The sequence below is a fragment of the Canis lupus genome, chromosome 3, assembly GCF_011100685.1.
Source record: "Canis lupus familiaris isolate Mischka breed German Shepherd chromosome 3, alternate assembly UU_Cfam_GSD_1.0, whole genome shotgun sequence".
In the NCBI taxonomy this organism is placed as follows: Eukaryota; Metazoa; Chordata; class Mammalia; order Carnivora; family Canidae; genus Canis; species Canis lupus.
In genome coordinates, this window is record NC_049224.1 from 38,002,277 (window position 1) to 38,025,110 (window position 22,834).

The following is a 22,834-nucleotide window of genomic DNA, read 5'->3' on the forward strand; positions in this document are numbered from 1 at the left end:
GCATTCACTTTGCATCCCCTCCTCCTAGTCTATGATACAGAAGAGATTTTATCAGGAAATGCCTGCCAGGGTAGATGTAGCTTTAGGAAAAATCACCTTTGATCAACTCCAATGCCAGTCTCTTACTACTATTTTACATTTCTCCGTGTTTTCATGTGCTCTCTAAACGACAGGTGACAATGTAAGAATCTGCACTATCCCCAGATGGAGCCCTCATCTGCACCTGGCTGGGGCTGCGAGGGCCAGGCAGCACCTGTACCTTCTCTCCATGCTCGGACCCCATCTCCCATCTCTTCCCACTAGCTGCAGGCTTTACACTGCCTGCTGCAGAAATGCCCTTTGGGGGGAGCAGCCAGGGATGGTTAATGATCACAGGAGATGTAAACAAGCTCTGGCACCAACACACACCATGCCAGTCCCCGGGGCCCCCAGACCTGTCCCCACAGCTCTGGGCTGGCACTTGTGGCAGCGTGCTTTGGGGTCAGTTCCCAGAGCCACCCTCAGGGACTGCAATGGCTGCATACAGGCCATTCTTTGGACTTTGTGCAGAGGGGTAAGGGGAGCAGGCCAACCTCTGGAAGGCACCTGACAGACTTTCAGAACTTCCTAGGGTGACTGGGGTTGACAAATGGGGCTACTGCTCGGGGAGAGAAGCTCAGGTGTTTATTGGGACTTCCAAGGACAGTCACTATGCCCTGCTCAGAAACTCACCATCACTGCCTCCCTGAGGGTCTACCTTTCTCCTTGATGCTCTTGGGGATGCAACTGTCAGGTTGAGCTTTCTTAGGGTGGGGGGAGGGAGTAGAGTTGAGGAATGGGACTGTGACAAGCCGAAATAGGCCGAGTAAGTGGGAGGGGATAGCCACTCTCTGCAAAGCCTCTTCTGTAGAAGACCTGCAGAGTTCCAGGCTGGTTTCTGCCCCCTCAGCCAAATACATATATAGGTGCTTGATGTGGTCCATTTTGGTCACTCCCCTCCCCCACCCTGGGCCTCTCTAAGGAACCAACTCTGGCAAATAAAATAATGAATCATAAATTTTATTTCAAAATGTAAACGTCACTAAACATGCATACACGTTAAAACAATAAAATTTACAATTTAGTTTTTAGTTTGTTTTTTTTTTTTTGCATAGGACATCATTACAATATAGAATCTATGCCATACAAAATACATACAAAGTTTTATCCGAGCAAGCCAAGGCCAGATTGGGAACTGTACAACTGTAATACTTCACTGTAGTGATCCAGGAAAGATGAAACGTGGCCTTTGGAAGCATGGTGTGGTGCTGGTTAAAAAGAAAAAAAAAAGTTCCTACAGAAAAGGAAAACGTATGCTCCATGGAAATGGTCTTGGACCCTTGGAGTCTGCCTTGGGATTTTGGCAAACGATTCCAGAGAAGCTCCATCAGTGACTTTGGATGAGGAAGGGGTCATTTGTGTGGGTTTGAGAGTATCTGACTCATGCACCTGGCACACCCCCACAAGCTATTCCCCATCATGTGGAAACACAGCAAGCCCCACACCCCACAATGCATAGCTCACACTGATACCATTGAGCCCTTGAGATCCTCAGCACCAGGCACAAGGACTCTCCAGGGTGAGGCTAGGGAGTGAAGCCGCCTGCCTGCACACCGGCACCCTGAGTGGGTACAGCTGCCACACCGCTCCCCACACTGGGAAGTGGCCCCATCACCTCCCACACAGGGCGGGCTGGGGACAGATCCAGCTAGTACACCCAGGCCTTGTGCTCTGAGTGGGAGGGATGATCTCCTGCCAGACCTGTGGTTGTCCTGCAGGCATTCAGCTCACATCCTTGGGTTTCTAAATGAGCATGTACAGCATCCTGTCAACGTCACTAGGAAAATGCCCTCGCACCCCTGGAGCAAGCTGTACATGTGGTCCACTCTCCTCTTGTTCATCTTTAAATAAAAGTAGTAAGGTTTTAAAGCTGCATAAGAAGTGGAGAGGTTGGCAGGGCCAGCTGGCCACACCACAAGGCCAACATTGCTCCAGGGGGTCAGTGCAGGCCATACAGGTACACTCCTCTGCCCTCACGGATTCGGGGCTCACAGTTCCCACCAAATCCAATCTTCAAACCAACAAGGGACATGACAGTGTGTGGGGAAAGGGCATTGCCCTAAATGACGTTCAGGCATTTATCAGTAGTAGTAAGCTGGATTGTGCATCCAAATTCTGGTACAAAATTCTCTGGAATGTGTCTTGGACAAACCTTTGAAACCGAGCCTCAGAACTGGGAATGTCAGCTGGAGGAGCTGGCTCCTCCCAGAGCAATCCTGCATTCAGAAAGCATCAACCCACATCCTTGATTTTAGGTTTGGAAAATATGGTCACTAGACTCACATATGGAATCTTTGGGTAGCAGAAGATGTGGGTGACCAACGAAGCATCTCTGTTTTCAATGTGACCGCTACATCAGACCCTTTATATCGTCCAGCACTATTTTTGACTGAGTTTTTGCAAAAGGGTTTAAAAACAACAAAAAAATCAGTGATACCTGCCAGAAGTCAAAATAATCAAGGATCCTTGTAAACAGCCCAAACCAGGAGTCAAAATAACAAGGGGAGGCTATTGCTCAGATCACACTTTCTTGTTAGGTGGCCCTCCTGCTCACTGAGACTATGGATGAAGTCCCTAGGGAGTGTGCTATGACCCTGTGCAGTCCATCTTAGCACCTGCTTCTGGCAAGAAAGGAGGCTGGGTCTTCTGTAGACTCTGGGCTGGACGGCAGAAAGCTTGACTGGAGACCCCAGTTCTGCCACACTTCACTTGGGACCACAGAAAGCCACCAACCCTCTCTTCATGTCCCAACAAATGGGCTGGGGGCCACCTGTGGCCTGCCTGTCCCTACCACCAAGTCACTTTCCACTGGTCTAAGATGTGACCCAGGGCGTAGGTGAGATCTGGGGACCCAGTCCCACTGACGTTTGCACCTGGTGGCTGCACCTACCAGGTTGCATGGCCTCAGAATAAAGGGTGGGTGGTGTCCTGCACCTCCAGTGCCATTTGTGGGGGTGTGGTGGGATGCAGGTAGGGTACCTCCAGGACTACATTCCCATCAAGGGCATCACTGCCTGGTCCTACATAGCACCCTACAGAAGAGGACCCCGGGGTCCTTCGTGGAAACATCTGTGTTCATGTTTCTTTCTGGATGGCTGTAGGATTCAGTGGGCCTATGGGGGAGCCGACAACTGGTCCCCAAATGTGGCTGACACAAAAAGGGGCTTTCTTTTTTGGGACGTGAGTTAAACAGCAGCCTCCTGATGCTTGAGTCCAGGGATGGTTTTAGGACTTTTTGGAGAAAACTCTCCCTTTATTCAGGCAACCTTCATTTTGAGATTTCTGCCCCCTTGGCCTGTGAGAACAAGTCTGCTACAAAATAAAGGTTTGAGTTTTCTCTATTATGTCTAGGAGTCCTATGGGTTCTTCAATCACATTGAAGCCAGCAAGCATGGCCATTAACCAGAAAAATGAAAGACCCTGAAATAGACCCAGGCTGGGAAAACATTCTACATCTTAGAGGAAAATGCAGGCTGTTTCAGGAAGGTCTGCCCCACATAACTGCTTTCAGTGAGGGCCCAAGGGAGGTGGCTTTCCGCGGCCCACCGCCCCCCTCCACGAGCACTCATTTCATGATGATCAGATGCCAGTGAGAGCCCATGTAAACTTCGCCGGAGGCTCATGGATTTTTCCCACCCTTCAAGTGAGATGAATATCAGCCCCAGATGAGTCAGGATGGTCTGATGGAAGCTCCAAGCCAAGTGCCCAGGGATGCCAGAAGGGAATTCCCTCCAGGTGCCCCACCTCCCAAGCCAGGCCCAGAGTGGAAAGACTGCACCCTGCTATTAGATCAGAACCACTTTGGGAATGAAGACACACTCATTTGCCAAAAATAGCCAATGCCTGCATATTTCTGTTTTAAGGCAATGTTACCTTTCCATCTAGCAGACGGAACAGCCCTGGGTCATTCAGAGGAAAAATTAAATTAAGTGCTCTCTTTGGAAACAGCAAACACCCGTGTTCCCTCCCCCACCCCCCACCCCGCCGCTAAAACAAACCAGCTCTTCTTTTATTCCAAGATGACTGGGTTTAGAGTCCTTACTCCCCTTCCTATGTGCAGACAGATGTGGGGTTAGAAACCCTCCTTCTGAGATGCCAGTGGGCAGATCACAAGGAGAAACCTGGCTCCTACAGGGGATAGCACTGTGTGGCCTCCCAGAGACACACAGCTCCCTCTCCCTGCCTTCGGGGACCCATGGACGGTGAGCACACCAAAGGACTTTGGAATAAAATTCCTGAACCTGGAATGTGAGTTCCTGAGACGTGAAATGTATTCAGTGTGGCTTTCTATGCCTCACACAGAAACAACTTTGGGAGGGGCCTCCGAGGGCCTTCCAGGCCTCACTTTGGAACTGGGCATGAAGATCTTTCACCCCAAGCACTCAGGGTGCTCTTCTGTCCAGGTCTCTATAGGATATTCTACCCTCTTTCCCAGACCAAACGCAAGCAGGACTGTCATGCAGCCCAAATGGGGCACAGCAGCCAGGGCAGTCAGCCCTGCATCTGACCCCCATCCCTGTGGGCTTCCACCCACAGCAATAACAATGCTACTGCCCAACTTGGTACCTAACATGCTACTCAGAAGCCACCACCATGCCACTGGCTAATCTTAGGTGACACACAGTAGAGTTAGAAAGGGGCATCCAAGTGTTACAGACAGCAGATTGCCATCCTTGTGGTCACTATGGACAGAGGGTGCTGGCCTAAAGCTGCAGCCAAGGGCGATTAGCACCAGCCAGGCCGGGGTCCCTTGGGCTTCTCTGTGCTGCACCCCATGCCCTGTAGGTCAGGGTGCAAGCAGGATGGCCACAACCAAGGCACTCTGGGCCCAGGAAGCCCATCTACAGCCCTCTGAGGTCCCAAGGGTCATTCCTCCTCACCAAAAAGAGCAGAGGTCTCTGCAAAATACCCCGAGTCCACCCCAAACCCCCCTCCCCCCCACGCGCACACACACACACACACACACACACACACACACACACACACACACACACACTGTCCTGGAGGCTTGTATTTACAGGCCCGAACTCTGAGGAGGAAGGGAAGGGCAGTGCCTGGACAGCAGCACTGAGGAGGAACCTCCAAATGTCTGCAGAGGAGCAGCACGCTGGAGCCCAGCCTGATTGCTCTGCCAGGGCTCAGACCCCAGCTGGGCTCAGGCTGGGGCTCCAAGACAAAGTGCTTAGCTCTCTGCTCCTCCTTTCCCCGGCAGAACCTGGTTGGAGCACCCACAGCCCTGAGGCGCCACAGACAGGTATGGGCTGGGGCCGCCCAGGCAGGAGAATGATGGGAGGGAACAGGAGAAGTCCAGGGGGTGCAAAGCTCATGGAGAAGCTGGAGGTTTGCTAATTCTGAGCTGGGAACATGGTGGGTGTGAGCAAAGTATTTCCCACAACTTTCTGTCTGGTGTTCCCCGGGGAGGAAACAATGCACATTCTCCGACAGCATTTCCCACTACATCTGCTTTACCACTCCCGAAAAGTTCCAAGTCACAATGTTCCGGTCTCTTGCTACAGAACAGTCTCTGTGAAGCACCAAGCACTGCCACATGCACGGCCACACACACTGGGCCTCTGGCCAGGGGGCCCAACAACCTTCCCTGCTATTCCAAACAAAGGTATCTTGGTAGCAGGGCCAGTCCAGGAGAACACAGGGACTGGAGACACTTGCAGACATCTCTGAAGAAGACTGGGATTCCCAGGCTCTACTTTCCAGTCAGAGAATGTGAAATAGTGAGAGGTCCCCATGTGTCTTCTGCAGGACACAGGATAGGAGGTGTCCCTCCGTGGAGCACATACCTCAAGCAGGCCAAGGGCAGGGCGAACGTGGCCCCAAGGTCCCCTCACGACGGACTTTAGGTGGTGCAGCAGGCTGATGAATCAGGGCTTGCATCTCTGCTTCCAGGACTCTGAGAGGCCCAGAAGGCGGCTCCTGGAGGCAGGGAGAGGGAAATGGGCTCCCCAGGTGGAGTGCTTCTTCTGCCCGGTACAGCTTAAGGCATCCCTCTGAACATCTATGTCCTGAGCCCAGCCAGGCTGCTGGGGCAGAGGCTGGTGGGGAGGCCCTCAGCTTAGGAACATGGCCTGAAAGCAAGTGTCAGTGACCACATCCATGCAGGACGGACCGACCAATTCACCCACAGGCTGGATGCTGAGCTGCACCTGCACTGCTTGTCTCTGTCCCCAGTGTGTCCCTGAACCTAACAGAAAACTCCAGAGTGCAAATCTATGTACAGAATAAGGCGGCAGGAAGGGGGTGTCCTCACTGACCTTGTGGAACATGTCCATCCCTGAGAAAGGGGGGGGGTTCAACACCACTGAATCTCACCTTTGTGGGTATGTCTATTGTGCAATTTATGAATGGTGTTTTTTGAAAATTTTTAGTTTTTTTTTTACAAATTTACTTTGACACCTGAGGTGAAGAAATTGTTGTGTTATTGTTATTGACTTCATAAAGTTCTCTCTTCTTTCTTCTTACAAAAGGGAAAGACACGGCATCAGGAACAGAAGGGCGAGCGTCTGCTCATGGCTGTAGTGGGGGTGGAGGGTCCTCGGGCAGCCCCAGGGAGGGGGCGGGGCCCTGGGCGGGGCTGTGCTGCTGCCGGGGCGGGGCGCGGCCGGGCTCACGGAGAGCTGGCCGGGCTGATGGTGGGGCTGCTGGCGTCCGAGCGGCTGTAGTCGCTGAGGGAGCCGGTCCTCGAGCTCCCGCTGCGCCGCTGCAGCATGCCCGGGTGGAAGTTGGCGTGGCGGCGCGCGTGCTTCGTCAGGTGGTCGCTGCGCATGAAGCGCTTCTCGCAGATGGGACAGCTGAACTTCTTCTCGCCGGTGTGTGTGCGGTAGTGCCGGGCCAGCTCGTCGGAGCGCGCGAACTTCTTGTTGCAGTCCTGCCAGCTGCAGGCGAAGGGCCTCTCACCTGCGGGCGACAGGGGCGGAGCGTCAGTACCCGCCTGGCCCTGCCCTCCTGCAAGCCCGCTCCCCCATGCCCACCCCAGTTGCCTCCCCTCCCTCTGCGACAAACCCATGGGGCAAAGGAATGCCCTGCCAGTGCCCTCCAGCCAGCACCCAAGGAAGGCAGCGGATGAAATGGCAGCATCTCAGGTAATGTGGTGGCGGGGCCCAAGGCCTCTGGTGGTGATGGTGCCAGCCAGGGAGCATGCCACCCAACAGCCTGTGCAGATCCCCTGGCTCTGGCCTGTAGGGAGCTCAGGCCCATCTTCAGAATCAAAGAGTGGGAACCAGGACTAAACGGTTGAAGGGAGGGAGAGGACCCACACTAGCCCTACAGGAACCACACTCCAGAGCCCCACACCCTCGAGGGCCAAGAGACAATTCCCAAACCCAAATGGTCTGCCACCATTCTCACTCCTCCTCAGTTTCCTCATCTGTAACAGGACGCGCCAAGACCAGGTAATTTCCTTCTCTTACAGAAGTTCCAATGCAGCCAACAGGCAACAGCAGAGCAGGAGACTACAACAGGCTCTTGCAGACCCAAGCTTGGAGACAGACAAGGATGGCTACTTAGAACACTCCATGAGAGGGAGGTAACAAAAGTAGGCTGCAATCAGGACCTCCCTACCTCCCTCCCATCCCTTGCTCAGAGCAAGGAACAGGGCCAGCATTTACCTTGGCAAACTCTAAACCACACACACACACACACCCCTCCAAAAAAACATCAGCTAATCAGAGAGAACCAGCAGAGGCTCCTGGCATCCCAGAATACAGCCCTTATGGCACTGAGGGTGGCCACACAGACACCCTTTCAACTCTTTACCTTCCACTCCCTCCCCAACTCTGGCCCTAAAGCCGACAGCCAGTCCTTGAAGCTGGCCCACCTTTACCTGGAAGAGGAAATCCATACCACCCACCCTAAATGAGCACATCAACCTTAAATATAAATAAACACCCAAGGATGGCCAGATGGCCAATGAAAACCAACAGCATGAAAGGGAAAAGTCCATGAGCAACAAAACAAGCTTACTCCAGAGGAAAAAGAGTGAAGTCAGGAGACAGAAGAGGATGTCAACCTAAAAATTCTAATTAGTATTCTGAGAAATTTCAGACAAAATTCATGCATAAAGCAAACATGACACCATCAAAAGGAAGTGCAGAGAACAAAAAATAGTATTTAGAAATGGAGAGTATTGTTACCCAAACAAAAATTCCACAGAAAAGCTAGAAATATACTCAAGTAAATATCCCAGAAAAATGGAACAACATCAAAAAAGCTCTAAAACATGAATGTTGCTGTGTTCTCTGTCTCCTAGTAATGCTGAAACTAAGAGCTATATGTGTGATTGTATATGTTGTCATTCATTTTTTTTTTTTTAAATTTTTATTTACTTATGATAGTCACAGAGAGAGAGAGAGAGACGCAGAGACACAGGCAGAGGGAGAAGCAGGCTCCATGCACCAGGAGCCCGATGTGGGATTCGATCCCGGGTCTCCAGGATCGTGCCCTGGGCCAAAGGCAGGCGCCAAACCGCTGCGCCACCCAGGGATCCCTATGTTGTCATTCATTTTACAGGTTTCTGTTTTTTTGTTTTTGTTTCTGTTTTTTTGGGGAGGAAGAAAGGGTGTTTGTTGGAGGGGGAGATTCAAAATCAAGTAGGAGAGGAAACCATCATTTCCCAAACCTATCTAAAAGTTACAAATGATAGTTCAGAGTTACAGGGAACCAATCCCGGCGATACAATATTTAACTAATTTCAGTTCGTTTAAAAAACAAAACAACAGAAAAAGAGGGAAGAGAACAAATTACCAAAGAAACAAAATGGTATATGTCAGAATAAAAAAACACAGGAGACTAACATGGAATGGGCTAGCACAGAGGTGGGCAGGGTAGTGAGTAAAGGCTCCTGCTGTGAGAAATTCTGCAATGTCAGAACACTGGGTAAAAAGAGACCACAAAACTTCTTAAAGAGGTGAGAAACAAACACCAAGTTACCTGTAAGGGAATAAGGCTGGGACACACACTAGACTTCTCATAAATCACACAGGATTCTAGATGACAAAGAAATAGAGTCTTCTAAGTTTAGCTCTCAAACTGCAGCAAAAATGAGAAAAAAAAAAAAAAAAACCAAAAACAAGAAGTCAAAGAAGTGAGTGAAAAATGAAGAGCGTTCAGGAGAGTGAAGCAGAGACCTGGGGACCACCGAGGCAGGATTCACAGGGGGATAGTTCTAAGAAGAAAGTGAGTTCCATGCATCAGAGGTATGATTAAGAGGCTGAATAAACTTCAGGACACAGTAAAGGCACATACAATTCTTTGGTTAAAAGGAAAAAGAGAGGCAATTAGAAACTCCAGGAAAAATAGAAGACATGCAAAAAACTGGGGTCTAAATTTGAAGGAAACTAAAATGCTACAAGACTATGAGCAATCAGGGAAGAGCTCTGAGCCAAACACTGATTAAGGGGCTTTTTGTATGTTATGTTATTTATCTTTCACAACAACCCCATGAGGCAGCAGGAGGGAATGAAATCCCTGCACAGGCCCTGGCATATGGAAGCAATCCTTTCACAGTCATGGTCATGTGAACCCTAGCACACTAGTTAGTTGTCAGTGTTTAGAATCACTGTTAAAGACAAAACCCATACAACTGACTCATGGCCTCAGTAGAGAATGTAGATTTAAGAAAATGGTAGGAACACACATATGAACAAAGGAAATGTCTAAATGAGGTTAAAGTTATAAGGATAATAAAAAAATTTGAATAATATATCCATCAATTCGGGAGGAGAGGAGGGGAGGGGTAGGAATGAGTTAAATCCTTAAATTTCATGGCAGGGAGATAACAGATCAAATCTAAATGTGATACATCAAGAAACAGTAAAAAAAATCGTATAGGTTATTTATGTCAGTAATCACCAAGACAACTAAAATCAGAGCAGTGCTGTGGAGTGAGGCTGCACTGGGAACAGGATTTTTGTTGTTTTAAAAGCTCTTCTATGTTATGTGTCTTTTTAGAATTAAATACATTGTTAATCGGTTCTCAGAGGAAAAAATCTTGTCAACAATAAAGTTTTGAGAAATGATGCATGCTAAGTCCACTCTAGGAATTTCACAATACACAACGGTCACTAAATGTTTGAAAAGTCCAGCATTAAATACAGTGGTTTCATTTCTATGTGACTGTGTGCTGAGTTGAAGAGTTTGGTGTGCCAAGTCTGACGGATGAGGTGTAGACCTATCTTCACAGTGTATTAATGATCCAGCCTCAGGTAAGTACCTCTGTCCTCTGTGGTGGGGTAAAGAGTGCCCCCCTAAAAAGACATCCAAGTCCTAATTCTTTGAACCAAGGAATCCTCAAATCCTTTTTCTTATTTGGAAAAGGGGTCTTTGTAGATATAATTAAGGTAAGGATCTTTAATGAGATCACAATTGTCCTTAGAAAAGAAGGGGAAAGGACATAGAAGAGAAGGCCAAGCAATGACAGAAGAGACTGGAGTGATACATCAAAAGCCAAGGAACACCAAGCATTGTAGACAGCTCCAGAAACTAGGAGAGAGACATGAAATGGATTCCCCCCGCCCCCCCCCCCCCCACCAGGAGAGCTGTCAGAAGGAACAGAGGTCAGCAGAGGAGTGAGCTGCCAACACCTTGATCTTAGACTTCTGCCCTCTAAAACAGTGAGAAAGTGCATTTCTGTTGTTTAAAGTCACCTAGTTTATGGTAATATGTTATGGCAGCCATAGGAAATGAATATACTACCCCATCCCCATAGTGGGGTACACATGGTGATTGTACCATGGGGTCACATGCAACCAGATCGTGGCACTGTGCCTGGCATATGCCAAATGCTTACCCTTGAAATGTTTAAGTTATTATGTTTGCTCTTATCCATTCTTTTTGTCATCTGTGTCTTCTTAAATTTAGGCCTGAGGTGGGAGTAGGGGAGGATGAACCCAAATTCAAAGTCACCTTTGCTTTCTAATAAGCTCTGGGCCCTCACAGGGGGGCTTATCCTTTTTAGGGTCCTTATGCTTGCAGCTCTGGGAGGCATTATAGGGTGTAATTATAGATTAGTTACAATGATGTCAGGGCCGTAGAGAACTACAGCATCCAGTAGGATGGGATGCTGGTACCAAGGAGCCTAGAGCAGCAGAAGGTAGGGAAAGCTCGGGATCACCCCTAGGCCACTCACGGCTCTTGGTCCGTCTGGGCATCAGCAGCTTGGCACTTTTACTGAACATGGATCCAATGACTGGCCTTGGGGACTGGGTCATTATGCAGACAGGGTCCTCCCTGTTTCATCCTTTATACCTCTGTCAGCCCATTCCAGGAGGGCAGATGGCAATAAACTGGTCTATAAACAGATGGAGAAAACACTTATGATTCATGCTGGCAAGGAGCAGCACCAGGGTCTGGCTGGGCTGGCCTCTACATGGTGACATGCAAGCAGCACCCAGGAGGCTAATGAGGAACAGCCAGGAGAATTGAGAACAGGTGGGGGAAAGCAAGCCAGACAGGCAAACAGTCATCCATGACGGTGTTTCTCGTATTTGTAGAGAGGGATCCAAAGACTATTTATGTGGACTATATCCATTGATATTTATCATACTAGAAATTAAACAAAACAATTTAAACTAAAAACTACAGCTATTCCAGTAGCTGTCAGAGGGATGATGTCATCACACATCATGTAGCTTTTGGAATATTCCACTGTATTCTTTTAGAGAAAAAAGAATAATGTTATTATTTTGAAAATAGTTTTGACCTTATGGCTTCCTAGAGGGGTCTCAGGTACCTACAGGTGTCCCTGGGCCTCACTCTTCTAAGGACCGACCTCAAGTTTGGTGTGACTGGGCTGAGTTAGTATACAGGGAGCACACCCAGACTGGAGCAGGTCCAGGCCCTACGAGAAGTTGGCCCAGACTCAATGAACCCTAGCATCCCTTCTGCTGGGCTTAAATTCTGCATCTGCTTCCTCTTGGGCATGTGATAGATAGGCAGCAATAGTACCACAGGGTCATCATAAGGGGAGTGCTCAGTCTAGCTCAGAAGTGACCTGATGGAGGATTCCAGAACCCTGATAAGAGCTCAGCCCCCTGCAGCCTCCTGCCTGAAGCCTAAGCCTGGCATGGGCCCCCTCCAATCCCCTGGCCCTCTCTTTACAATGAAGGGAGGGCTGCACGGGACCAGGATTAGGGCTGTGGGGCTGAACGGTGAGAGGGCCTTGGGAGGGGAAGGCTGAGTGAGATGAAGGGTACTAGGTACACAGGGAGGTAGGGAAGGAGAGAAGCTAGGGGAAGGTCGGGGTCAAGGGGGGGGGAGCTGGGGGAGGGGCCTGCAGGTGCCAGGCTGTGAGGGCCAGGACTCTGGGCCTCGGGATAACTGGCCTATACAGGGCATGGTGCTGTTAGTGCATAGTAAGGGAGGGGCAGCTGGGCAGCAGGGGCGCCAAGGCCAAGGGCTCATAGGCGCAGGGCAGGGGTTACATAAATGTTCTCTGGCGCTGCAGTGAGGCTGTGAGAGTGATTGCCTCATCTTATCAGGGAACACTGCGTCCCACATGCTCCTCTTGCCCAAGCCACAGGCCTGGGCTGGGACAGCTTGTTCCTCCCAGAAGCTACAAGAGGCCAGACTGGGAGCACAGGGGCTTTCCTACCGCCTGAGCCCCTGACTGGGCACCCAGCCCTGGGCCCTGCCCCCGCCCCCTTCCAGCACCCTGCAGGTACTGCTTGGGAAGTGTGCATGTTTTAGCTCATGCCCTGAGCTCAGGCTCCTGCCACAGGGAGACTCCATCCAGCTCTGACTCCTGTCCAAAGGGCATGCTCCCAATTATCTCAATTGCTCCAACCAGTTCTGGCCAAACTGCCAACTCCTACAGGTGAGTGGGTCCCTCTTGGCTCCAACAGCACCTGCACATGGCAGTTCTTTTCTATCTGGGGGCCTCTTGTGGGCAGTCTGGGGGGTCCTTTTGTATTGCCTCCCAGTGCTTCACATGGAGCCAGGACCAGAATAAAGTCTGTAGACTAAAGCCTTTTCTGCCTGTGGGCAGTTAAGTGCCTTGCCCTGTTGGCCCCCCAGCCTCCTGCTGGCTCTTCTCAGCTAAGGCTGGCTATACCAGCCAGGGCTCTAGGAAGGCTTGCTGAGCTCCCCTCTGTGGGAGAAAGAAGGGAGGGGATGCAGCTCTGAACAGAAGGCCCCCAGAGAGAAGGGCAGATGGATCCATCGACTGAAATCACATGAACGGACCTCAGTGAGCACAAGGAATCCACATGGGTATGTGTGTGGGGAGTTGATGGTTCTGAAGGGCAGGGCTGGTCAGAGATTCAGAGGGAAGCACAAAGAGAGGTTTCCACAGAGATACAGCTTTTCCCAGGCTCCCAGGCCCCAGCACCCAGGTCCTGGCTATTCACTGCCAGCAAATGAGCTGTCATTCATCAACAGATAGCTCTGATCTGCGGCCACTGGCATGTGGCCACCTCCAGCTCCCCACTTCAACACTGCCATGTTTCTCACTTCAGGGAATCCCTCCTGCTCACCCTCCCACTCTGGGGCAGCTTGGCAGGCGGCCAGCCACTGGAGCCAATCAGCTGCCAGCCTCCAAGGAAACCCAGGTCCACAGGCAGACTCCAGGTCAGCAGAAAGGCTTGTCCCCTGTGGCAGAAAGCAGATTTTCCTTTCATCCAGAGGTCACTGGTTACTCCACTCATTACTGAAAATGTCCGTGGTTTACAGACCCCCATGGAGCTGTCGTGAAGATGCTTTACCTCCTAGGAAGCCCCAGCTGGAAGCCCTTACCCACGGTGGTACAGCAGGAGAGAGGTGAGGCCCAGCAGGAGGGAGAGGTGCCACTCAGTGGGGACCCCTCTTTCCCTGGGACTCTGCCTATAGCAGGAGAGGTGCTTTCTGAATGGAAGCCACCGCTAAAGTGGTCAGCCCCTGCCCTACCCCACATCCCTGCTCATTTATTGATGGCTTCAGGGGCTGTCATCCTGTCTGTTCCTTCTTACAGTTACCTAAGGTTTAAATGGGCACATACTTGCCCATATGAGAGACACTGTTATCACTGGTTGGAAGGGGGGGGGTTGCTCCTGGGCCCCTGAGCCCCCTGAGAGGGGCTCTCATGAGCAAGCCACTGGCAAATGACCATGGTGGGAACCACTGGTTACACACTGAAGCCCCACACCAGTGAGTATTCATCTTTGCTGGAACTGCCACCACCACCACCACCACCAACCCCCCCCCCCCCCCCCCCCCCCCCCCCCCCCCCCCGCCACCGCCTTGCCCCTGCCCCAGGGCACCCTGGTCTCCTGCTGCTGTTATGGGGTATAGGAGTGTTGCTAATCACATGCTGCCTTACACTCATTCTTGCAGGAGCCAGAGGTGGCAGGATATAAAGAGAGGTTGAAGACTATGACATATAGCCTTGGGGACATAGTTAAAACAAAATCTACCTTTCTACAATCGATACAAGTGTATTTTTAAAGTAGGTGTTTTTGGTGTTGCCTTGCTTTGTTTTGGAGTAGGGTAATTTGATCCTAAAATTCCTACAGAGAAACAAACAAATAGAAATAGTGAGGAAAACTAATAAAGAATGATGTGGACCATCAGATATTCAACATACTGCCACATAAGGTGATAATTGACCAATGGACAGGAGAAATGCCAGAACTAAACCCTAAAACAGTGGGAAACATTTAGTGTAAATGAACATCTCATATGGGTGGAGGGGAGAGGGTCTAAAAAAATGTTTAAGGACAGCTAAGTAGCATCTGGAAAGAAAGTAAGGACCATGCTAGGTAGAAGTTCTTTCTATGAATCAAACTCCAGTAGCCATAAATGAAGAGACTGATAAATTTGACTACAAAAGTATAAAATACTTCTCCAAGGACAAAGCCACCAGAAGCAAAGGTAGAAGATAAATGACAATCCAAGGAAAAAATATTTGCAGCTCACACCAGGAAGCCCTACTTTCTGATACATAAAGAGGGTGCAGAAGAGGAAAAACCAACACCTAACAGAAATATGGGCAAAGGCTGTAAGGTAGTTGGTAAAAAGAACACAAAGGACTCCCAGCATCTGCAGAGATGCTCAGCCTCACCCATCAGAATGCCAATGCAAACTAAACTCCACTGAAACCCTATTTTTTTACCTATTAGGCAGCGAAGCTGCAGGAACACGAACTACTCTCACACTCACCAATGGAAGTACACATTGCCCCAACTTCTACGGAGGACAACTTGGCGATACTACTCATAGTTACAAATGTGTACCACCTTTGATGCCACAAAACAACTTTTGGGAACCTATTCTATACACATCCCTGCACAGCTACAAAATGGAATATGTGCCTAATTATTCAAGGCACCAAAAGCCTCAAAACAACTCACATCCTTCCATGGGGGCCTGTTAATAATAAGTCAATTCTGGAACGCCCATATAATGGAATACTCTGAACAAGTGGAATGGATTCCTTCTGAACTGACAGGGGGAGATCTCTAAAGTGGTACTGTTGAGGGAAGAAAGTGAGGTTTGGAGCAGAATGTGTAAAATAGAATAAATGGTGTGTGTACACCTATGTATCTGCGCATTTGTGCAGAAACATACATAAGAAAGTCAGAACGGAGATGACCTGGTGACGGAGGGCTGGGAGGCTGGAGGGAAATCTTGAAAACGGCTTCAATTTCTTGGATTTCAAAACACGCTAACATATTTATTACCTATTCAAAAAATCAAAAACAAGAATCCACAGCAAATTAGGAAACACTAGACACAAATAATGCAAAATTTCAAACAGGAGTTGAAGGAACAATATTCTATGCCTTCCTGGCCAGGCACACTCACATCACATGGGGCCTGGCATATCCCTCAGCATATTCCAAATGCAATCCTGAAAGCTCCCCTTAAAATAGATCCTCCTGGGAATGGGGGAGGGGGCAAGGGAGCTCCCTGGAAGAGGGGAAACTCAAAACTGGTGAGGAGGCCCAATCTACCTTGCTGGCAGGGGTTTCTGGGGCAGGACTTCCAGGGCTCAAGTCCATGGGTTTTACTGCTAGTTGTTTTGTTGGAGGGTGCTCCCTGATAGTTTCACAGACCTGGTGTGACTTAGAAGGCAAGGGGGAAGAAGGTGAGCAGCAGCAGACTCAGATCTGTAACTGTAGGTGTGAGAGGCCCCTCCAGCCTCCTAGATACCACGTGCCGGGGCCACCCTCGTGCCGGGGCCACCCTCCTACGACTGGAGGGCAGAGAACCGGCCTCCAAGGATGTGCCAGGTGCGCCAGGTGAGTTAGCCACTGTCAGGATGCAGGCCATACATTCAAGGCAGGAGAACCAGTGCCCTGGTCCCCTCTGCCAGGGGCTGGTAAGGAGGTGGGAACTAGGGGACGGTGTGGGCTTCTAGGAAAGGGTTTGCTCTTGGACTGAAAGAAGAAGGAAGGAAGGAAGGAAGGAAGGAAGGAAGGAAGGAAGGAAGGAAGGAAGGAAGGAAGGGAGGGAGGGAGGGAGGGAGGGAGGGAGGGAGGGAGGAAGGGAGGAAGGGAGGGAAGGGAGGGAAGGGAGGGAAGGGACGGAAGGGACGGAAGGGAGGGAGGGAGGGAGGGAGGGAGGAAGGAAGGGGGGGGGTTGGGTGTGTGTGGGGGGCCGGGGCAAAAAAGCCTCAGGCAGGCTGTGTGGAGCTGTGACATCTGGGGTGGCACCAGGGAGGTCTGCAGGGACTTGTGGAGAAGCCAAGGTGCTCCTAGATACAGACAATCCAACCTGAGGCCACGCACACCACCCCCTCCCCAAAGAAACGAAACTCATCAAGGTCAGCCAGGGCCCCAGGGGAGGGTGCGGGGCAGAGAGAACTGCTGCCCTACTCACCACCCCAAGGCCCCATGCCCACACCCAGGACTCTCTAGGCAACCAAGGGAGGGGCCCTTCTCTGGAGAGCCTTGGGCAACCATTCTGTTCCACTTCCTCTTCCTGTGTCTCCCCACCACCCTTGCCCCAGCCTTCATTTCCTCACCCTCTGCCTCTCCCCGCTGCCTCCTGGGTGGGCCTGGCCCACAGGGACCCAGCCTGGCCACAGCTGCCCCAGAGGCGAGGAAAATGCACAGCACAGGCATCTGCAAGCACAGAGCTTCACAGGTACGCAGTTTTGACTTTGGACAGACGGAAGCTCATGTAACTCTATCCTGAAGGACAGAAGGGCGTCAAGATGAAACCTGTCTCTGAGATGGGGGCTAAGGGTGGAATGTCAAAATAACTTCACCAAGGCCACACACCCAGAATGGCTGGGCCCTCTGTGTCTAAATTTCACTTAGAAGGAAGACATTACCACAGCCTCTCCCTGCTGTGGAGCAGGAACTGCTATGGCAAGCTGCTCAGGTTGACCCCAGCAATTAGCGTCCTTGGGTCCTTGGTGGGGGTGGGGAGGAGCAGAAGAGGGAGCATCTTGGCCAAGGGCCTATCTCACAGATGAAGGCCCTGATGCCCAGCACACAATGGTGTGAATGAAGTGCCACCCTCGGTACCCTGAGGCTCCCAGCTTCCCAGGGAAGGGAGTTCCCCAGCATCATCCCTCACCCAGTCAAGTAGCACTGGGCCACTCTACCTGCTGGGGGCCTTGACAGGTAGTCACCAGCCTTCTGTGGCATGTGGCCATACCTAACATGTGGATGAACCGGTAGCTCTTCTACAAGAGGCCCTGCTTGCCTGCCTACCTGCCTGAGAAGGACTGAGCACTGTGAGGCAGCAGACTCAAAATAATGGAGCTAAGAAGTGGCCCTGGGGAGCAGAGGCTCTTCCCCTAAACCAGCACCTACACTTGGCCTGCTCCTGGTACCCAAAGCAGCAGCCAGTTTCCCTCAGGGGGAAAAGAAAAAAAGTAAGTCACAAGGTTTCAAAGAGAACATAGCAAAACAAGGTATTTGGCAGAGCTGGTTTCATAAAGCAAATAAATCAGAATAAAAACAAGCCATTTTTCTCTAGTCCTAAAATGCTTTTGGCTTTTGAGGGAGCTGAGGCAAAAAAAAAAAAAAAAAAGGCAAAAAAAGCCAGTCACTGACCTACCTTTTCTAGAACAGCTGAAAATGCCAAGTAACTGCTTCAGACACTCAGGGAAGAGCCCAGAAAGCTCCTGGGGCCTCTCCATCAGTAGCCCAGGTCACTAGATCCACTACAGCTTCAGCCACTTGGAGTGATTTATACCTGGTATGTTCTAGGAAAACTGTTTTGTTCAAAAAACCACCTGCAGAGAACAGGATACTACACAGTAAGCAAGAGAGGCCTTGCTCCTCAGTAAATCTGAGTAATGTTGCCAGAAAGGAGGTGACCACTTGCCATCCTCACCAGCCAGCCCTCTCCCCACCTGCAGAAACCTACACTGTTGTGTAGAAAGAAGAACATTCCCAGGGCTGTTTCAGGTTCAGGGCAGAGTCCAGCCCCTTCCCCATCCCAGGGCCTGCCCATTGCTTCTCTGAGCCGATCCCTTCCCCCACCCGTCCTGTCTCATGCTCAACCCCGTTCCTCTGCCTAACCTTGAACAGGTCACTAAGGGAGCTGACCCGGAGTGTACCGTCCAGGAAGGGAAGCAGATGCCACTCTGTACTCTAATCCCTACTGGCTCCCAGAGTGTCCTCTTCTTCAAGTGACAGCTCTGCAGGGGACTCTATGACCCAGGGCTACCCTGGGTTAGCCTGATGCCAAGGGAGGGCCAGCAAAAGCTGGAACAAGCTGCCCAGGCTAGGGAGATCCTGAGGTGGGATGTCAGTGGCTTGGTGCTCCTTGCTGTCACCCCTAAGGTCACCGGAACCAGGCTTCAGGTGTCAAAAGGTAAGGAGACAAAGAATGGGTTAGCATGGAGGCTGCCTAGCTGTCCCTTTCTGAAGTCTCAGAAGCCACAGACAAGGGTCCACATATAAGTAGTCCTATTAGCATAGACCAATCAAGAAAACAAACTGCCGAGCCACTGAGCCCCACTGTTCCCAATGCCTGCAGGAAATGCACATGCTACATAGCCAGAACGGCAGGAAGGAAACACATCTATTATCATGAGAAGATGGGATTCATGTGTGATAGTCCTTTCTGCATTCCTGTACTTTCCAACTGAGCTGCATTTCATGTTATCTCATGAAATGGGATGTATACATGTCTCTCTATACAGGTGTATTTAAGTAGACATATTATAAACCTTTGTCACAAAATAGTAACAGCTCACCCACGGTCCAGCTCAGGAACTGGACATGCTTCCATAGGACTCAGCACCTCTGGCCTCTGGTGAGGGAGTAGCACTAACTGACATGCATGAGTGCATGTGCCTAGAAAGGTCAAAAGAGCACATGCCAGAAATTTCACAAAGGTGTTTTCCCCCCTTTTGCTTAGGGTTACAAAACACATTTGAAAATTTCCGTTCCCAAGGTCCCATTTAAAACAGCAATAATAAAATACTAGTAATTTCTGCCAGCAGGCAGCCAGAAGCCACCCCACACAAAGGCTCTAGAGGTCCCCCACCCCCTTCACACACACACACACACACACACACACCCCGAAGGGACATGGATAGAGGTATATGAGCTCCCACTCCCACTTCCAGATCCTGTACCTCAACAGTCCCAGGTGACCAAATGTGATGAGTGGACTCAAGTGAGGTGCCTCAAAGGTTTCTCATCTATTCTGATGGTCACACCACTGTCTCCAAAGGGGACCCAGGAACACTTTCCATGGACTGAACAGTGAGTGACTCCTGTCAAGCTCCCTGATCCCCGCCCTCCCTTTCCTTTGCCATCTCAAAGGGAGCATTCCCCTGCTTTGGGAGCCAGAATGCTGTCACCTGCTCTGTTCTGGGAGTATGTGATCTACTGCACACACAGCCGTGACAACTGCAGACAACCAAAGAATGACATTTCAGTTGTTTTTTTTCTGAAGTTTCCTCAAACAAGGACAAGGACATGAGTTTGGAACCTACAATTAAGGATTCAGGTTTATTTACTCGATAAAAATGTTCTTCATTTGAGACTGATCACAAGTAAAGGAAGCTCATATTCAGAATATATAAAGAACTCTTAAATCTCAAGAGTAAGCAAGCATCTGATTTTTAAAAACAAGCAAAAGATCTGCACTCAACCAAACAAGATATACAGAGGGCAAACAACTACATGAAAAGGTGCTCAATATCATCATTAAGGAAATGCAAAATAAAGCAATGAGGTGGCACCATACATTTAGGAGAATAGGTAAATTCCCAAAAAACCAACAGTACTAAAAGCCGGTGGAGCCACTGGAACTCTTGTTCGCTGCTGCTGAGAACGTGGCGCAGTCATTTGGTAAGACAGTTCAGCAGTTTCTTACAAAGTTAAAAACACAACCCAGCAACCCCAGCCCTAGGCATCTACCAAATGGAAGAGCCATCCACAAATGTTTATAGCAGATTTATTCATACTCAGAGAAAATTAGAAGTAAGCTCTTTCTACAGGTAAATGGATAAACAAATTGCAGTATACCCATACAATGGAATACTATTCAATGATGATGAAGAAGGAGCCACTAATTCACAGACACCAAAATGGTTGAATCTTAAGTGCATTTTGCAAAAAGAAAGAAGCTAGATCCAAAAGTCTATATATTGTGTGACTCCACTCATGTGACATTCTGTCAAAGGCAAAAAAAACTGTAAGGACAGAAGTGGCTGACCTCAAAAGAGAACTTTTAGGGCTATGGAACTGTCTGCCTGGTACTGGGTTGGTGAATACAAGACTTTGCATTGGTCAAAACCCATAGAACTATACATCACAGACTGCACTATACAGTATGCAAACTTTGAGCATGTGAAGGAGGTTGGGGGATCCCAGCATGGAATGCAGACCGTGACCACACACTCTGACCACATCACAAATGTATGATGTGGCCTCTGGGAAGGGGGTGGGCAAAAGCAGCTGACCTAAGTAACTTGGGAAAATGTTTTGATTGGAAACTGGAAGACTACAGACATAAGTAACTGTACTTAAACACTGCTCTAGTTTCTCATGAGATATAAATAGCTATGAAACTGCTTCACGTGTTTGCTGGGACTGAACGAACAGGTGGCCACGTTGTGGATGGTGGGAGCCAGCATCTCACTGCTGGAGAGGGGAGGTTATAGATCAGTGGGGAGCGGAAACGAGTCCTTCTTCAGGGGCTGCTCCAGAACCTGAGACATCTGTGTGAATGCATGCTTTGCTTAATGAATGAATGCATGTATAGCTCCACACAGAGGGCCCAAGAGAGAAAGTATTAAAGTTATGTGTGTAAATGGGCTGGGACACAGGTCTCCTGGGTCCATCCACCGTGAGGGGCCAGAAGTAGCGACATCCCAAGAGCAGGGAGAACACCCAGCACCCAGATCATGGTTTCTAGATATCATTCTCAAGCAAAAGGAAATCAGGGTTCCTTAGAGAAATGGATGATGCTAGGGCCAGAGCAGGAAAAAATACAAGATAAACCTGATTTCTTAATGTCACAAAGCAAGGAAGTGCACAAAAAACCAATCTGACTGAGATGTGTCAAAGGCACATGGGAGCCAACCTGCCAGGATTCCTGGCCAGTGCTAGAACAACTGAGCAGCAAAATGAAGTATCACTGGCAATCACGTGGATAACGTTCTCCCACTGATATGACATGAGAAGGGCATTTCACCTCTGTGCTATTTCTCCCCAAAAACCATAAACCCAGTGTCATCATGCGAAAAACATCAGAGAAATGCAAACTAAGGGACAGTCTACAAAATATCTAGCCACTACGCTTCAAAACCATCAAGGTCATGGAAATATTAAGAAACTGTCATAACCACAGGAGCCTGAGAAGACATGACAACTATAGTTCAGGTAATAAAATTACAGAAAACCCATTTCATTCACATTTTGTGATCAGTACAGCTGGGATCATGCAGCTCATTTCTAAGTAGTAAGTCAGTTACTGCTTAGCTAGTACAAATGGCTGATACAGCCTCACTTGTTAGGGAAAAAAGTAAATGATGGAGAAAGCACATGATTTCTGAGGTTCCTCAAATGCTTTGGGAGCACTGGCTCATGTGGTAGTCACCTCTGCCAGCTGGACCCTTCTCTGATCAATGCACAGGACAATTGCACAGGAGTCACTCAGCAACCGTGACAGTGACAACAGAGTGTCAACTGGTCCAGCAATCATTCTTCATGTCCTCTTTCCCCAGACAACATGACTTAAGTTTGCAGTGGCAATGCACCAGGTAAAGACGGTTCCTTTCCGACTCCCTTGCAGCTAGGATTGGCTTTGTGAACTGACTATGTCCAATGAGTTCTGGATATGTCAAGGGATAAACCTTGTTATGATAAAGAGGACCATGTGCCTGGTGCCCTTCTTCCTGCCTGGAGAGTGCTCCCAGGTTGTAGGAGCAGCAGCTGTCATGTGATCCTGGGTGGAAAGCACAGTCTAATTCACATGTCTACAATAACTAAAGAGAAAGAGATGATGAGCCTTTCTGGTGGCATCCTGGAGCTGCTACACCAGCCCTGGATATCTACTTTGGGACCCGTGACCAGAGTAAGAAACCTAAACCTACCAACCTTAGGTTTAGACCTTCTTCCTTCCCACGGTTTCAGTTGCTTCCAGATTATTCCTCACTGTAACACTGGCTACAGTGCCAATTCCTGGGTTACATCATTGGACAAAAACCAAAGGAGGCTGCTGGAAGCCTGGGGGCTGGACAATTGAGTCCGTGCAGAGGTAGGAGCCTACATGGGAAGGGAATCTCCTGCTGAGGAGGGACGTACTCATCTTACCCTCTCGTCTCTCCCTGAACCTCCCTGCACTGGCCCAC

General features: G+C 49.7%; 1 protein-coding gene and 1 long non-coding RNA gene across 3 annotated transcripts in view; one reads left to right on the top strand and one right to left on the bottom strand.

Annotated features, from left to right (window-relative positions):
• Positions 1-1,017: 1,017 nt before the first annotated feature.
• KLF13 (Kruppel like factor 13) overlaps positions 1,018-22,834 on the bottom strand; it is a 50,432-nt gene continuing 28,615 nt past the window's right edge. The window contains exon 2 of the mRNA XM_038532602.1: positions 1,018-6,990. Coding sequence (XP_038388530.1) covers positions 6,701-6,990 — 290 coding nt within the window. The 3' untranslated portion in view covers positions 1,018-6,700. The remainder of the gene's footprint in view (positions 6,991-22,834) is intronic.
• Positions 12,609-15,938, top strand: LOC119871188. Of its 2 annotated transcripts, XR_005356903.1 has the most exons (5): positions 12,609-12,904; positions 13,545-13,656; positions 13,759-13,845; positions 14,398-14,509; positions 15,183-15,938. It is a non-coding gene; the product is annotated as an uncharacterized LOC119871188 (long non-coding RNA). The 2 variants fall into 2 exon arrangements; XR_005356902.1 differs by lacking the exon at positions 14,398-14,509.